Source organism: Oryctolagus cuniculus, chromosome 3 (assembly GCF_051225735.1).
Source record: "Oryctolagus cuniculus isolate XC-2025 breed Fujian yellow rabbit chromosome 3, ASM5122573v1, whole genome shotgun sequence".
NCBI classification, from domain to species: Eukaryota; Metazoa; Chordata; class Mammalia; order Lagomorpha; family Leporidae; genus Oryctolagus; species Oryctolagus cuniculus.
This window is the reverse complement of record NC_142869.1, coordinates 62,394,597-62,412,042: the sequence shown is the minus strand read 5'-3', so window position 1 is coordinate 62,412,042 and position 17,446 is coordinate 62,394,597. Positions and strand designations below refer to the sequence as shown.

Here is a 17,446-nt window from a genome sequence, read left to right as displayed (position 1 = left end):
TTCTACCTGTTTATCATAAATACAATTTCAAATTAGGGCAGACAAGTAACTAATGTAAACAAGGGAAGGAAATGTGGTAGATTTGGCCAACTAAGGTAATCTAGTGGGATGAGAAGTATGATTACTTTCCTTAGAATGGCTTATAGCATAATGGGGAGCAATAACGAAGACATTATTGGGTACTTATCAGATATCAAGTGCATAGGTAGGTTTTGTTTTATTTTTTCATCAAACCTAGCTAGAAATTTGGAAAGCCTCACAAAAATGAGCTGATTATACCAGACCTAGCTTGAACTACCTCAGAAAGCATGGACATTAAGTTTTTTGGGGGCCGGTACTATAGTATAGTGGGTTAATCCACTGCCTGCAGTACCTACATCCCACATGGGTGCTGGTGTAAGTGCCGGCTGCTCCACTTCCCATCCAGCTCTCTGCTAATGGCCTGGGAAAGCAGTAGAAGATGTCCCAAGTACTTGGGCCCCTGACACCATGGGGGAGACCTGGAAGAAGCTCTTGGCTCCTAGCTTCAAATCGGCCAAGCTCTGACCATTGCAGCCATTTGGGGAGTCAATCGGCAGATGGGAGATCTCTCTCTCTCTCTCTGATTTTCTCTCTCCATCCCTCTGTATCTCTGCCTTTCAAATAAATAAATAAATCTTAAAAATTTTTTGGAAGCTAATGTTGTGGCGAGGTAGGTTAAACCACTGCCTGTATCCCAGCATTCCATATATGCCCTGGATTGTGTCTCAGTTGCTACACTTGTACCCCAGCACCCTGCTGATGGCCTGGGGGAGCAGTGAAAGATGGCCCAACTGTTTGGGTCCCTGCCACCCATGTGGGAGACCCGGAAGAAGCTTGTGGCTCCTGGCTGTGACCTGGCCTAGCCCTGGCCCTTGTGACCATTTCAGGAGTGAACCAGTAGAGGGAAGATATCTTTGTCTCTCTCTTTCTCCGCACCCCTGCTCACCACTACCTTCGTTTTTCCCCTAAACCCCCCTCCACTTCTCCCCCTCCCTCTCCCAGTCTATCACTTTCTTCTCTCTCCCTCTTTCCCTCTCAGGAACTCTGGTTTTCAAATAAATGAAAAAAAATTTAAAAAAAGTTTCCAGTACTTTTTCATTGAGTTAAAGGTAACAAGATACAGCACATATAAACTGCATGGCATCCCGGCCTTTGGGGATTTCCTCTACTCTCTTTTCTGGAGTTGCTGAATCATGGCGAAAAACTTACTTTAGTCCATGTTTTCCGGCTGACTTCTCGCTTTTCAACAAGATAGCCAGTTATTGGACTTCCTCCATCATCATCTGGTGGTTCCCAAATCAAGTGTACTGAGTCCTTAGTTATGTCATCAAATTTCAGCTCTTTGGGTGCACTTGGGGGCGCTGAAAAAAATATAGTCATAAGTCAGTATTACTAATAGCTTGAAACATTATTTGCTAATACTGCCAAATCACCATAGATAACACATGATTTGTTCCTTACCAATTACATTGACATTAATTTCCCCAGAGATTGCCTTCACACGATTTTCTAATTTCAGCGTATAGATGCCCTTGTCAGGACGTTCACTTGGAGAAATCACAAGTTCAGCATAGGCAGATAAAGTCTTTATTTTCACACGGTCGCCAGCTTCTAGTACTTTGTCTCCAAAAGACCATGTTGCAGTTGGCCTTGGATAGCCTGTACTTGGAACCAGGATTGTGATAGGCTTTGGAACAATGACTTCCAGGCCATCTTTAAATGAACTTAAATCCATTGTGGGTTCAACTACCAAGAAGAAAAAAAAAAATAATGAGCTTCCAGTATCACATTTAGATGCCTAGGATCCCAAGTTAGTTATGTGCTATTCCCAAATATAAAATAAAATATTCATTTACCAAATGCATCATCAGCTGTTAGGGGACCAAGAATTTCAGATGGATCTGAAACACCAGCTGCATTTTCTGCGGATACTCTGTATAAATATTTATTTCCTTTTTGTAATCCAGTAACCTGAAAGCATGAATGAATATTTGTAAATCACAGAGACATTTAAATCTGCAATCATACACTGAATTTTTTTTAGACACAAATGCTTTACCTTGTAAGTCAGTTCAGGCACAAGTTTCGCATTACAGCGAATCCAGTGATCTTTTCCCTCTTCACATCGCTCAATGATATAGCCCAATATTGGGCTTCCTCCATCCTTTAGAGGAGGTTCCCATGTGAGCTGAACTGATGACTGAGTCTGATCTGAGGAACTCAGGTTCACAGGAGGACTGGGTCTCTCTGGAGTGGAAGAATTGGGGCATACTATTTAGTGACAATTTATTAACATGATGCTGTAATTTGTCTACCTTGCTAAAACAGATTTACCAAGTACATTGAATACAGTCTGGCATTTTGTAATTTTCTTCAAAATTTTCTCATGTGATACCTTTCTATTAACTTTTCATTTGATCTATTATATTAACAGGCCTAATTTCTGGATCCAACACAGTAAATATTTCCTTTCTGGGGGATGGGCTTACCAATTGGATCAGCAACTTTGACGAAAGGTGTGGCTGCACTGGGTTTTCCGACTCCAATTCGGTTTTGGGCTCTTACACGGAAACTGTATTCCTGTCCTTCTACCACGTCCGTGACAGTAGCAGACAGGTCTTCAGCTCTTACAGTCATGGCAGTCTCCCACCTGATAGAAGTCTTGTCCCTTAGTTCAATGACATAGTTTGTGATCTCAGCACCTCCATCGTATTCTGGTGGTTCCCACGTCAGTGAGACACCAAATCTATTCACATCAGTGATGGCAACATTCAAAGGAGGGCCTGGGACATCTGGATTTCACAACAGAGGAAGAAAACATGGGCTTTGGTTTATTGATGTTGGAGGTAAAAAAAAAAATCTAGTTAGCAATTTACTTAAAATTTTACTCCTTACCATATTTACTCCTTGCTTCTACAGGATTGTCAGTTTCCACTGGTTCGCCAGTACCAACTCTGTTTCTTGCACTCACACGGAATAGGTACTCAACTCCTCCTTTTTGTAGTCCTGTGACAGTAAACTCACAGCTGTCTGCACGGTCAGTGGCCAGAACCCAGGTCTTTCTCCTGATATCACGCCTTTCAACTACGTAACCTATGATTTTGCTTCCACCATCAGTTAATGGCTCTTCCCAAGCAAGGCTCACTTCCCCATCAAATGTTTCTGTCACTTCTAAGTTACGAACTGGTCCAGGAACATCTGAAATTCAGATGTAAAAGAATTTTTAATATTTAATAATGCCTTTAAGTTGTGCTTTGCCATTGAAGTCCAGGGACTTAAGGGCTTACCAATGACTTGCAAGTTGATGAATCCTTCTGCTTTTCCATGTTTGTTCTGAAGCACAATTTTATACCTTCCTTTGTCTCCTTTCTTGGCTTCTGAAATTTTGAAAGAGGTCTGTTCGGCTGTGGTATGAACAGTTTTTGAAGACAGAGGTTCATTTTCCTTAAACCACTCAGCTTCTGCTTTGGGGTAGGCATCATATGGCACCACCATTGTCAGAGGTTGGCCAGCATCAACCACAAGGTCTTGATCAGCTGTCTTGATTTTTGGTGCAGCTAGTGAGAAAGATAATATGTGAGTGCTTTTGAGTTATGTACTGTAGTCACACTACTTCATAGCTTCTTTACTAAGCATTTGTTAATAAATTGTGGCTGTAAAACCTTGGATGTATGCCACAGTCCTTACAGCACAGAACACTAACCATGTTAGGGTTTTTTCCCCCTTTTTGTTTGTTGCAAATTATCAGACTCTGGAAAACAGAGGGCTGAGTTTGGCATAAAATGATAAGACACACATTCTTTGTGAAAAATGGTAACAAGATTCAATATAATGTAGTGACTTTTTTTTTTTTTTGATAGAGTAAGCACTGCATACTTAGTTGAAAATAAACCAGGTAAGTTTTTTCTTATGTAGACAAGGTACACTAGTGGCTTTTTAAAAATAATGACAATATTTAAAGATATCTTGGGTCAGGAAAAGAAAGAATTTAAAAACCTACAGGAGTTTGGAAAGTATGAGAGTGTGGACTGGGAAGACTAGTGGTGATAAATTCTAGGAATTATTGCATGTACTGGGAGCTGTCCAAGGTTCTGGCATGGATAGATGAGTACATCAATTCCCTTTTACTCAGGACACTTTGTAGTAAGAGAAATTAGAATAGTTGATATTTGAGTAAAGCTTACTACAAATAAAAGGGTCTCACAAGGATTATTTCATTAAATAACTGTAAAATCTGAAATCTATATATCGTTTGTGATACCATGAGGCTATTTTAAAATAAAAGAAAGGTACTTACCTGCCAATTCAAGCTTAGCTCTGGCTTCTTTGTCTTTGGCAATAAATCTGTATTCACCCTGGTCACGGGGCTTAATATCACAAATCTGTAGCCTGTGTATTTTTCCTTCACTCATCATCTGGTGTTTGTCACCCTGGACAACAATCATGTTATTCCTGAGCCATTGGACTTCCACCTTATCTTTGTTAAGCTCAGCTAAAAAGACAACATCAGCACCAGGGGCTTCAAGAATATCTTGAGGTGGCCTGATGATCTCAACAGGGATTTCTAAAAGTAAATTGTAAGACAAATTATACATATGCTTCAACTTTGAGGATCAGTTTTAGAGGTCAGTAGGCAATATTATCACTTTACTTAATACATACCTTCCACAAAGAGTCTAGCTCGAGACTTCCTGTCTTCTACTCCACAGGCATATTCACACTCATCATCCAACCTGCAATCCTTAATAATGAGTCTATGTATACTTCCATCTTTTTCAAATTTGTATCTAAAGAAGAGATTGAATTACTGGTTAGCTTGCATAATGACCACTAAATCATTTGCAAAAAGTATTGTCAATTATGGCTGCGGAAACAGAATAAGAAGTTTTCGGCTTACTTTTTGCCTTCCTTGATTTCTCTCCCATTTCTGTACCATTTTACATTTGCTTTCTCTCTGGAGAGCTGGCAGGAGAAGACAGCGTCATCAAACTCGGTGACTGTCTGATCTTCCAAGTGCTCCACAAATTCTGTAGGGGCTTCTATGATCAGAAGCTCAGCCACAGATTTATCCTGGCCAGCAGTGACAATGTATTCGCCTTCATCCGGGAAGCCACAGTCTTTAATGATCAGAGAATGTTTGTACTTATCAATCCTGTATGTTATACGGTTGTCAAAAGCCACCTCTTCTCCATTTTTGGTCCATTTCAGTGTTACATTGAGACGATTCACCTTGCACCAGAATGTGACAGATTTCTTTTCCATTGTTTCAATATCTTTAAGAGGTTCAATGATCCTAAGATCTTCCTCTGTTGGAAAGGAGAAAAATAATGTTGATTTTAATTGCTTTTGTATAAAATTTAATGAGACTAATCTCTAATACAACATACAATTACTTACCTTCTACTATTAGATTGGCTGCACTTTTCACATTTTCACCTCTGTGATTTGTCAGAGACACATTATAGTTGGCTTGGTCATCTAATCGTGCATCTCTGATCCTGAGGGTGTAGACCAGGTCTTTTTGGAGAATAATGTATTTTGAACTATCAAATATGGCTTCTTCATTCCTGAACCATTTGGCTTTTGCACCTTCAGTATTGACTTCACAGTTGAAGATAACTTCTTGTTGTTCCTTCACACGAGTGTCCTTAAGAGGAACTATGATCCTGAGTTTTTCTGAAAGCAACCAATAAGACCTTATAGCATGTGGAAAGACTGAAGTGGTAAATACAAATAGCTCCAAGAGCAAGGACAAACTTACCAATTACTGTCAAGTGAGCTGCTGCTCTGGCGGCCCCCACCATGACTACGTAGGTGCCCATATCTTGTAATGTGGCATCTTTCACAACTAGAACTCTCTTTTTGCCATCAGCAATGATGTCATATTTATCTCCAGATTCAAGTGTCTTATCATCTCTCTTCCACTGGACCTCAAAGCTTTCCTTTGATATAGTACAAACAAATTCAGCCTTTTCTCCTTCAAGAATTTCAAGATTTTGAGGCTTTGAGATAAATTCAGCAGCAAGTTCTGGAAAGAAAAAGTTGCAAGATAGTAAACACATATGCTTTTGCACTTTAAACATTAACAAGTATGAGGTGTGTTTTTTAAATGTCATATATTATAATGTTCATACCGTGTACTTTGACTTTGCCATCAGTTCGAGAACTTGGGAGTCTACAGTTGTAGTTGCCAGCATCTTCAAGATGAGCATTCTGAATGACCAAGATTCTCTTTCTTCCATCAGTAAGGATTTCAAATCTTCCTGTTTCGATGATCTCTTCATCTCCTTTGTACCAAGTCACTTCTGCTCCAGGTTTGGAGACTTCACAAACCAGTTTTATTGTGTCTGTTTCACTAACATCAATGTTGGCAAGATTTTTGGTAAAGACAGCTTCTTCTTCTGCAAGAAGAATTGAAAAAAAATTTGGTAAAACTGGCAATTATATAACTCCTTCCCAGTACAGCTACTTCTGCAAAGAAAGACTCTGTCTTACCAAGGACGGTCAGCATGCCAGAAGTTCTTGCTGTCCTTACTTCACAGGAATATTCTGCTTCATCGTTCAGCAGACATTTGTTGACAACAAGAATGCGCACTGCTCCCTTGGATATGATGTCATATTTTTTGCCCTTTTTAATTTCAGCACCATCTTTAAACCACTGGACCTATATTTATGACAAACACATTTCTTTGTAAGTTTTTAGGTTGTCTTTCACAGGGGTGTCCCTAAGAAGAACTATGATGCTGAGTTTTTCTGTAAGCAACCAGCAAGACTTAACCAATAAAATACAAAGAAGGACCAAAGTGACAGGTGCAAATTTAAGTAAACCCAAACAACAAGGAAAAACTTGCTAACTTCTAAGGGAACTACTGTTACTGTATTATTTGTTATTAAAAATAATGGGGTCACATATGTTTCTAACCATAGAGGGTCTTAGCCATCATGCAACTAACTTCTTTGATATGTAAGCTGATACTCAAAATTCAAGAAATTTTTGGATGCTATTTAATGGCAACCAGTTCTGACACATGAAATTTTTGCTTCTTTGATAAAAAACATTCAAAATAGAAATTTCATATGATTCAAACTAATAATATCTGAATTTCCTGGTTGTAAGTCCAGTGTTTTTCAAGTAATAGTAAATGAATAATACAAAAAGGAGAACAGTTAAGTCATGAACAAATTTCATATTAAAATAATCTTTAAAGGTAAAGTGTTAGCTTTCAACCCAACTGCTGGGGAGGGGAGGAAGGCCGATGACTGAGCTGATTTTCAACAGCTAATGATTTAATTAGGCTTGTATATGTAATAAAACCTCCAATAAAACAATTAAAGGACCAGGTTTGGAATCTTTATGGCTGGCTGAATGCATGGAGGTGGCTGCAGGGGGGTATCCCAGAGAGGGCATAGAAGTTTCACCCCTTCTACACATGCTTTGTCCAATGAATCTCTTGCATTTCTATTGATTTGTGTCATTTGTAATATTTTTATTATAAATGGTAAACATGAAAAAAAGTAAAAGTGAAGTGGTGATCAATGAAGGCTTTACATTTTTTTTGGTTGTCTCATCATGGTGAGACCAAAAATAAACATAAACTTATCTGGCTGTACAAAACACCAGGTATACAGTCACAAACCTTGGCATTTTCTCGGGAAATTTCACACTCAAACCGAGCCATTTCTTTTTCTTTAACTTGAAGATCAGTGAGTGGTCTTAGGAATTCCACATGAGGAGCTGTAAGAGAATGTCATCAGAATTCAAAATGAGGTTTCTGGAAATTTACTCTAGATACATTAAGTGAGGCCTTTGCAGGGCTTTTCCATTAAAAGGCAACAACTTTCTGAAATCACTTGGAGCTGCCATTCAGACATGATGCTTCGCTATTATTATGAATGCCTGTAGTTTACATAAAATTATGTGTTGTACTATATTTATAATTAATATACACACTAGAAAACCATCTCAGTTCTATTGAATGATAGCTGGAAGAAAATCTTCATTAATACGGTGCCAGATTTGAAAGATATTGTCAAGGGAAACACCAGTGGCAAAGTAATATTATTATGTTTAAGGCAGCCAGTATAGTCTGAGAAATTAGCAAAATTCAGTGGTAACAGCTTGAAGCACTATGAACCAGTTTTATCTGTGGCTAACAGCCATGAATCTATAACTGAAATTGCATACATTAAGCGTCTTTGTTTTGTTTTTTAAAACTCAGCTTCAAAGACATCACATATAAAGGCTATTAGTGCAACAAAGTGATGTGTTTTATATGGGAGGGTGTTTTTTTTTTTTTTTTTTTAACATCTGTTGCCTTTATCTCCAGAATGAATTCAGCTGTATATAGGACTGAGAAGCTTTCCCTTTGCCCTTCCTTCTTTCAGAACTCCTTGTGAGTCCTTTCCAAGATGACCTTCTTGATCAAAGAGATTCTGGGACCAAGGCTGGCCAGCAGGCTTGAAGAACTGCTCAGTGCAGCTGACCCTTCTTGGAGTGAAGGTAGAAGACGGCTGGGGGAAGGAGACCCAAGAGCCTGCTCTGACATGGGCTTCAGCACAGCAGCCACAGAGTGGAAAGAGTAATGCAGTACAAGGCGCATGGAGCACAATCAAAGCCGCTAGATTTTAGCTGTGGACAAATGGGAAGCAACTAAACCAAACAAACATCGCATAAAAGTGTTCACTGAAAAATGGCATCGCTAGACAAGTGAGTGAATGAGATACGTAAGCTAGCATGTGCATTTTGAAAAAAAGTCATTTGTCACAAGGGGATGAAGTAAGGCGACAGATCAGTAGAGCTCTCTTCATTCAAAGAATCCAGGACTTAAAAGAATCCAGGCCTTGCTCCTTCTTTTCACTCATTCTTGTTCTTGGAGGGTGATTTATGTGAATGGGATTTATCTGATTACAGCAGACCTCATGCTCTCATTCAAACCGAAAGGTCATGTTCATTTTCTAGTTGTTCCCCATGCCTGAAAATTCACTTTCCTTCCACATGGAAATCACTTTCACTTTCCTTTTGAAAAAACAGGGATTCCTATTTATCTTTTTTATTTAATTTGTTCTCATCCATATCAGAATATTCATACCGTAGGTGTGTCCCATATATACAAAAAGCACATCTATGTACTACTCATTGTGAGAAAAGAAACGTAGTGAGAAGTAATCTGTTAGATCCCATAGAGCATAAAGGCTTTTTTCAAACACAAAAGATCAGGTTAGGTCAGTACTGACACTGTAAGTTGCCAAGACATGCACAAAGTGTTCTGGTTGTTGTTGTTGCTGTTGTTATCAAAGAGTTGCAAATGAAAAGTCCCGTGTAAGAATACTTACGCACGACATTCAGGTTACAGGAAGTCTTAAAATCCTTAGCATCGCAAGTGTATGTTTTAATATCTTCTGGGGTACAGCCATGTATAATAAGTTTTCTGACCCTGCCATCAGCAACAATTTCATACTTCTTGCTTTTGAGGATTTCTGTCCCATTTTTGAACCATTTCACCTTAGCATTTTCTCTGGATACTTCACACTCCAACACTGCTGTGGCTTCCTCTTCGACCGTCTGGTCCTCAAGAGGTTTAGTGAATTCAACTGGGGGTTCTGAAAGAATCATACTCATTAGCCACGTATTTCTCCTCTTGTTCTCCAAGAATTTCAGTACCTCCAGGGCTTTCTCCCTTCCAAGATTCATCTGCAAGTTTTGATTCCATTCCTCTAATAATGATGTTTTATCATTATTTATATACAGAGGAAAATCATTTTTATAAACTATAAAATATCCACGAAATAATAGCCAACTCTTAGTTGATAAAGTGAATGATACCTGGTTTGATAATAATTCTTCCTCCAGCTGTTTTTGAAATCACAGAAATATATAATAAAAATAATAGGGAAAGAAAGAGAAGTAAAACACAAGTTGGCCAATTTTGATGCTTAAAAAATAATCTGTGAAATATTTTGTTAGGCCAAAAAGTGAATCTAGACTTTTGCATATTTGTTTGATTTTAATGATATATGGTACTCATTGTGTAATTGAGAGTTGGCATTATTTATGAGCCTTGGCATCATATATATTTTTAAAAGCATGCTTTGTAATTACCTTTCACAAAGAGGTTGGCATGAGTTTTGAAATCTTTGGCTGTTAGTTGGACTTCCCCAGCATCTTCTAACTTTACATCCCTCAAGGTAAGTGTATGAATTCTTCCTTCTGAACGTGTGACCACCTAGGAATTTTAAAAGATGGTAGTTTAAGAATATGGGGAAGAACAATCCAGTATAAAGGTACATTTAATTCATCTAGAGAAAGAGTTTGAAATAGTGCTTTCCAAGTAATTTTATAATCATATATATATATCACTTATGTATTTTAAAATTATTTTAGCTTATAATTTGGAAACTTTAACAAAAATATTTTATAATTATAGTAGGTAACTAGTAGGTGACCTTCTACATTGAAATTACCTCTGTCAATTTCTGTTTATATTTGTGATCTTATTTACACATATTTACATATATAGTTTTAATCATTCTGTTACTTGGTTTACATATATAAAGAACTTAGAAAAGCTAAGTCATGAATGGATGAAAGAAATTGATTACTAAAAAGAGTAAGCTGAAAGTAACCTTGTATTCTAAATGCAAGGGGCTTGTCATTCAATCATGGCCTAAACTCTTTTTCTCAATAATTTAGGAATTTGGGGTTGGAATAGTGGCTTGGGGGATTTAGCTGCTGCCTGCAGCACCAGCATTCCAAACTGGAGGAACAGTTCAATTTCTAGCTGCTTCAGTTCTAATCTGGCTTTCTGCTAATGTGCTCAGGAAAGCAGCTGATGATGGCCTGAGCGTTTGGGCCCCTTTTCCACCCGTGGGAGACCCAGGTGGAGTTCCTGGGTCCTGGTTTTAGCCTCGCCCAGGTGCAGCCTTTGCAGCCATTTGGGGAGTGAAACAGCAGATGAAGATTCTCTCCCTCCCTCCCTCTTTCTTTCTGTTCCCCCCACCATCACTCTGCTTTCCAAATAAGTAGATAAATCTTTAAAAATAATTTTAGCAATTCAATTTATTTTATAAACAAATCAAACCCGTGATTAAAATAATTGGCACAATTTTTAAATTTTGTTTAAAACTGCAAATGAAGATGTGTCTCTCTTTCCCTTTTTTGTGCATTTGGGCATCAGTGCTGGGAAAACCAGGTGTCAGGGGTACCACAGATAAGGTCATCCTGAGAGTAAAGATAAGAGAATCAGCAAACTTCCCAAGAAGCTACTGCCCGCCATGGAGACTGATTTTGAGCCACTGAAGACTTCATTTAGACTTAGGAGTAATGAGAATGTTTTTAAAAACTTTTCTACTGGCGGAACTATCTATTATGTTGGTATAAAGGAAAGAATCAAGAATACAGTTTCAACTAAAGGTATTTTCTTAATTAAGTCTTGAGCATGGTTATTCATATAATTACCTTAATAGTTGAGAATGGTTAAAAGTATAATAAAAATAAGCAGATATGAGAGAATAATTAAGATATGCCCTAGGAACACAGGTATCAATTCACAGACAAAGGGTTTGAACAGGAGATAATTTGTTATCAATGATGTTTCAACATAAATTTTGAATATAAAGTTTGGTTGGCAATTTAGGAATATTTTTAAAAGTGTCTCAGTTTGTAATTCATCTATAGGCATATCTTATCTATTAACATTGTTTACCACTTGAACTCCTCTGAGGCTACTCTAGAATATTCTCTATTACCAAGTACATTATTCAGATCACAATGGTTCTCAATAAATAGCTTGTACACAATATATCTTGACTATTATAAAAGGAAAAACAAGCAAATAGCTTATAAAAATAAGCCAAAAAGTGAACACTGAAGATTTAATTGGGCATTATGTAAGGACAGTGTACTAACTTATAATAAAAGTATATTGCTATATTATGCTGTGATCAAACTATTAAAGTTTAAAGACAAGACTATCAAAGGCTATGTAAGACAGAGTTTCTTGGAATGATGGCCAAAAACAATGTAACGAAACATAACATTTCTACAATTTTATCATTTCCTTTTCCCATAAACTGTTTTTGTTTGATTTCCTGTTAACATTTTGGAGACTAAACATTTTTGCAAAATAAAGATTAAAGGTCTAAGTGAAATTGACAAGAAACAGTTTGTTCTGATAGATTTGATCTAAACAGAGGCTGTAAAATGTAGCTAAATGATTATACTACTTCACAGTTTAGATTTACATTCTTTTTGAAAGGGGACATTTAAGTAATGCAAGAGCAAGTTCCTAAATGGATGATATATTTTGGGAGGCTAGAGAAGAGGATTAAAATTCCTAAGCCAGCAGACACACCAAGGGGCCCTACAGAATTTTAGTAAGCTGATCCCTTCTAACTCCAGAAAAAACAATTTAGTAACAAAAAGACTTTTATTTTTTTAGTAAAAAATTGTGAGTGAAATCTTTAGGACTCTGCACTTAAAATAGTATAGTTTTTACATTATAACTGAGATTGATATTTTAATTTAAGCTATCTCTTAAATTGACCAAAAGACAATTTAGTAGTAAAGGAATAATATAATTTGCCTTTATGCAGTATTTGTACATACAAGTCATGTAGTTACAGATCTAGAAGGGATCTTGAAAAATCAACCAATTCTTTGCCTTTAGACATGAAATTAACTAAACTGTACTTAAAAGAAAAAAATATATTTTAAAGTATGACAAGCTTGACCACCCAGTTAAATTTTTAGAAGACTTTATCGTGACTGTTACTGAATTGTCATTTAATCACTTTTTTTTCACTTTGTACCACCCTGCTATTTTTGTTTGTTTAGAGCAGTTGCTCAAGTATTAAAAGGCAATGCTTTTTAATACTTCAATCAACTTTGTGAGTTGTTATTAAACTGAGCCCCCTTTTAAGTATAGTCTTTTAAATTGTCAACATTTGATTTATCATGAATATTATTCACACATTTTTAACAAAAATTGTGGAAAAATGTCCTGAAACAATGTACTGTTCTATCCATTATTTCTAACCAGTGCTGAGTACTTTCTACAAATCTTGTTTCTAGAATTCAAAATTAATGGTAAATTATCAAGATATTTCAAATATATACATCATTTTTAGGGAGCAAAATCTATAGGTTAACTTAGGCAAATTATATTTTGCATCTACCTATATAATTGTGTCAGCTTTTACTTATGGGTAAAATTTTAGAGAGACTGTTAGTGAAAGGTATCACTGGGTGCTGGTTTTTTACTAGAACCTCTCAGCGTGCATTTGTTCATGTCCATGGATAATCACCACACCCTTCTTTCTTGTCAGTACCATCAGCCGCACACTTTAAATAGTCCACTTGCATTCCAGAACTTGCATAGCCCAAAGCCCTTGAGGGTTAAAAATAGCCTTGGAGAAATGCTTGAAGAGCAAAGCTGCCCAGAAGGTATCTCAGCTACTTGATCAACTGCCTGAAATGGAATTCCGATCTTCTGCTCTTAATCCCCTTATATGCAGAACACTAGATAGCAGGGAGACAATCAGTCTCACATTTAATGTGTGCCACTGGCAGAGCATCCAGGCAGAAAGCCTTCTTATTCTTTGCTGAATTCTGGCTAAGCAAACAAACTCTTATTGATAAGTAATGGGCTTGTGCCTTTTCTTAAAAAAAAAAAAAAACCCTCAAGTTTGATCAAACTTTACATTTTAATTTCTATTTATCAATAAAATTATCAATAAACCCAACAAAAATGTTAGAAATCCGCCTTGAGATTTCAGAAGAAATTAGGGCAGAGGAAGGCAGAGAAGGGAAAAGGTGGAGAGGGGGCCAGGAGAAAGAGCAGAGATAAAGAACACGCAAGTGCAGGTGGGAGAACCTGAGAGAGAGAGAGAGAGAGAAGAGAGAGAAGAGAGAGGAGAGAGAGAGAGAGGAGGGAGAGAGAGGGGAGAGAGAGGAGTGAGGGGAGAGAGAGGAGGCAGAGAGAGGAGGGGGAGAGAGGGGAGAGAGAGAGGAGGGAGAGAGAGGAGGAGGAGAGAGGGGAGAGAGAGAGAAGGGAGAGAGAGAGGAGAGAGAGAGGGAGAGAGAGAGAGGGGAGAGAGGAGGGAGAGAGAGGGGAGAGAGAGAGAGAGGGAGAGAGAGAGAGGGGAGGAGGGGAGAGGAGAGGAGAGGAGAGGAGAGGAGAGGAGAGGAGAGGAGAGGAGAGGAGAGGAGAAGAGAGGAGAGGAGGAGGAGGAGGAAGAGGAGAGCCAGCGGAAGTGTGCAGGTCAAGGCTGCCGGCTGCTTTGTACCTTGTCGCTGGGCTCGAGCTTCTTCCCTTTGAGGTACCATTCCACTGGGATGTCCTCATAGGAGAGCTCGCAGTCAAAGGTGGCAGTCTCCCCTGCCGTCACGGTGACGTCCTTCAGAGGCCGCAGAAGACCGATGACTCGTGCTTTGCGAGAGGAAAGGAACAGCCTTGAGTTACTCATTTTGTAATTCCAACAGAGTGAATGCAGACTTAGTTGTGAACCTCCATGTTTGCTTTCTTCAAGAAGGGAGGAGCAAGGGAACTGGCCGCTGTGTTAGCTCTCCTGTGAACGTGGCCCCATGGTGCTGAGAAGGGGAGGGAGCTAGTGGCTGGGGAGCCGCTATTTGTAGGGGCCCCCTTGCTCAATGTACAAGGTCAGCAAGAAATCTGCACTGCATCTGTCCCTCGGCCAGGCGTCAAGTTCCCCTTGCTACATAAGGCATGCGACTTCCAAAATAACTAAGACGCTGATTGGGAGAGGACAGGGGGCCCTCAGTCACATAGCCTGTCCACATCCATCAAACACTTTGCACCTTCCAAAAACGTTAGCTTAATATTCCCTGCCTCTCTTCCTGAATCTGAAGTGCCCACACAGCAAGGTTGGTCTTCATGGTGCTGTGGTGATATGGCCACTTGAGGCACTGGTCTTTGCAGTTTCTGAGTTAGAGTCTGACTGTATGCATATCGATTTTGAATGAAAGGATTACAGAATCAGAAAATCTGATTTGCTTATTTTCTTCTGTTCTAATGGCAAAGTCAATGAAGTTTCTAAAACTTCAGAATTTGAACATTAGGATAGCAATGAAGTAAATACAAGAAAGCTGGGTTTTGTATGTTAGCAATATTTTCTAGTTGATGTCAATTAGTTTTATTCCCATTAAAAGCATACGTTTAATTTTCAGCAAAAACACATAATGCTTACGCTTAACTCGGAGGTGGGCACTAGATTTAACGTTGGCGGCCTGGAAATCCACCCCACCAGTCTGATCCAGACGGCAGTTGTGCAAAACGAGGAAGTGTATTTTGCCTTCTTCTTTAATCTCACAATCCTGTATCAAAAAGAGAACGCATCTTCTAGGAAATAATGGTCTTTTATGCTTTAAGAACAGTCTGTCTTAAAGGAATGCTACAAGGGTGAAGAAACTACATAATATTGAGTTCCTTTTTTTTTTCTGTGTAACAATGCTTATAAATAATGCCAGGAAAGTAATATTTATTCTAGCTATATAATCCTGAACAAACTCACAGCATTATGGAGTAACTACAACCTTTTACCCATTATGCTGGCTCAAAAATAATGGACATGTGCATGTCTCAAGCCCACTTGTAGACCCTACTATTTTTCTTTGGATTGAGGTCTGCCAGGGAACCTGATAGCATGTTTTAAATGCCCAGCATGCATCTGACTTTTCGCCTGTCCTTTCGTATTTCATACAGCACCTCATGGTGTTGACAAGCTCAGAAATAGCCTTACAGGTGTTTGGAGTAATGCCTCTCCCTTGAGTTTCCAGTTGGCATGGATATCCTCTTCCGAGATTTCAGTTTCAAAGCGGGCCGTCTCGGTCTCGATCACCTCCACACTGTGCAGGGGTCGCACCATTTTAATCTCCCGATCTGCCAAGATGAAGGGCCAGCGTGCACAGTCAGCCTCTGGCAGAACGAATTCCCAACAGCTTCAAGAGCGAAATGCATGGAATCGTCCTCACCTTCAATGTTGAGCTTTCCTGAGGTCTGATCCGTGCCACAGTCACAGGTATACTGTCCGATATCCGATTTCAAGGCTTTCTTTAGGATGAGCATGCGTTTCTTGCCATCTGCCTTGATAACAACATTTTTGGATGGCTTTAGTTCCTTGCCGTCCTTAAACCATTTCACTGGTGCGTCCGCTTTGCTAATTTCACACTGAAGAATCACTTCATCCTTCTCCACAGCGGTGTAATCTTGCAGTTTTCCTGTAAAGTATGGATCTCCCTCTGCAGGTAAAGCATAAGTGAAAAACCTTCATGAACCCCGCAGTGAAACGACACTCTCTTAGAAAGCTTAACAGGCAGCTCACAGACTGCCGGGTATATACTTAACTGTGCACGTGTCAATCATTTAACATGCTTGTGTTCCAAATTTCTCTTAATATGAGAAAGGATATCAGTGCATGGGATCTATCAAGATCAAAAGCATCTATACTATGCTTGGAGGTATTTTATTAACTATTTTAAAATATAATATGAAATTTAGCTTCAAATAATATATTCACTCATTATTTGGCTAAATTTCCAACTTTTTGGCATCCCTATTATGCCTAGATTACCTTTAAGCTTTCAGATTGCTGTTATTTTTTCTTAACAGTTTACCTTTAATAGTATCTATAAATGTTAGATTTCATATTTAATTTTCTTGATATTAAGGAGCCTAGAAAGTGAGGCTTTTTTTTAATACGTTCTATGTTATCCTCTGTTATAAGAAACTTAAAAAAAAACTTCTTTAAACTAATTTTGATAAAGTGAGGAAACAAAACATATTCCTATTTTAAATATTACAGGGATCAATGATTAATCAATAATGAATAGCTTAAATTCTAATTTTAACTAGCTATTTTGTAGGCCTAACCTAAAATCTTCATTACTCTAAAGTCCTCATATTTTTAGATAAAAGACAACTTAGGAATATGCCTGATAATGTATGTGATGATTTCTTAAGGGTCAGGGCTGCATTCATTCCAAGATCATTAGAAGACTGCTTTATCTAACAGACATCCCACAATTTCTGCTGCTTGGAATGGAAGCACCTACCAAGGACAGTGAGTTTAGCTTCTGAGCTTATCCCCATCGCTTCCACTCTAATCTGGGAGGTGTCATCAATGGACAGGTCTTTGAAGGTGATCGAATGAGTTTTCCCTTCGTCGTGCATGGAGACCCGCTTGCTGGTGTGCAGGCGCTGGTCATTCTTGAACCAGCTAACCGGGATGTTATCATGGGACAACTCCACAGTGAACACGGCACTCTCCCTCTCTTTGGCTGTTACATCCTTGAGAGGGGTGAGGAATTTCAGCCGGATTCCTGATAATAAAAAGACAATTCATGAATTCCAGCACTTGAAGGAGGAAAAAAAGCAAAAGAGAATCATTTTCAGCATGGCCCAGCTGATGA

General features: G+C 38.5%; 1 protein-coding gene across 50 annotated transcripts in view; it reads right to left on the bottom strand.

The window, feature by feature from the left end:
- The window catches only part of TTN (titin), a 272,404-nt gene that overhangs the window by 88,876 nt on the left and 166,082 nt on the right, over positions 1-17,446 (bottom strand). For all 50 annotated transcript variants that reach the window (XM_070070523.2, XM_070070550.2, XM_070070524.2 and 47 more), the window contains 22 exons: positions 17,090-17,356; positions 16,010-16,276; positions 15,778-15,917; positions 15,226-15,352; positions 14,305-14,447; positions 10,121-10,244; positions 9,355-9,621; positions 7,659-7,756; positions 6,517-6,685; positions 6,156-6,422; positions 5,783-6,049; positions 5,419-5,697; positions 4,919-5,327; positions 4,684-4,808; positions 4,319-4,585; positions 3,309-3,578; positions 2,917-3,219; positions 2,511-2,813; positions 2,081-2,268; positions 1,878-1,992; positions 1,483-1,767; positions 1,231-1,382 (listed from right to left, as the gene is read on the bottom strand). In XM_070070523.2, the coding sequence (XP_069926624.2) occupies positions 1,231-1,382; positions 1,483-1,767; positions 1,878-1,992; positions 2,081-2,268; positions 2,511-2,813; positions 2,917-3,219; positions 3,309-3,578; positions 4,319-4,585; positions 4,684-4,808; positions 4,919-5,327; positions 5,419-5,697; positions 5,783-6,049; positions 6,156-6,422; positions 6,517-6,685; positions 7,659-7,756; positions 9,355-9,621; positions 10,121-10,244; positions 14,305-14,447; positions 15,226-15,352; positions 15,778-15,917; positions 16,010-16,276; positions 17,090-17,356 (4,832 nt within the window). The remainder of the gene's footprint in view (positions 1-1,230; positions 1,383-1,482; positions 1,768-1,877; positions 1,993-2,080; positions 2,269-2,510; positions 2,814-2,916; positions 3,220-3,308; positions 3,579-4,318; positions 4,586-4,683; positions 4,809-4,918; positions 5,328-5,418; positions 5,698-5,782; positions 6,050-6,155; positions 6,423-6,516; positions 6,686-7,658; positions 7,757-9,354; positions 9,622-10,120; positions 10,245-14,304; positions 14,448-15,225; positions 15,353-15,777; positions 15,918-16,009; positions 16,277-17,089; positions 17,357-17,446) is intronic.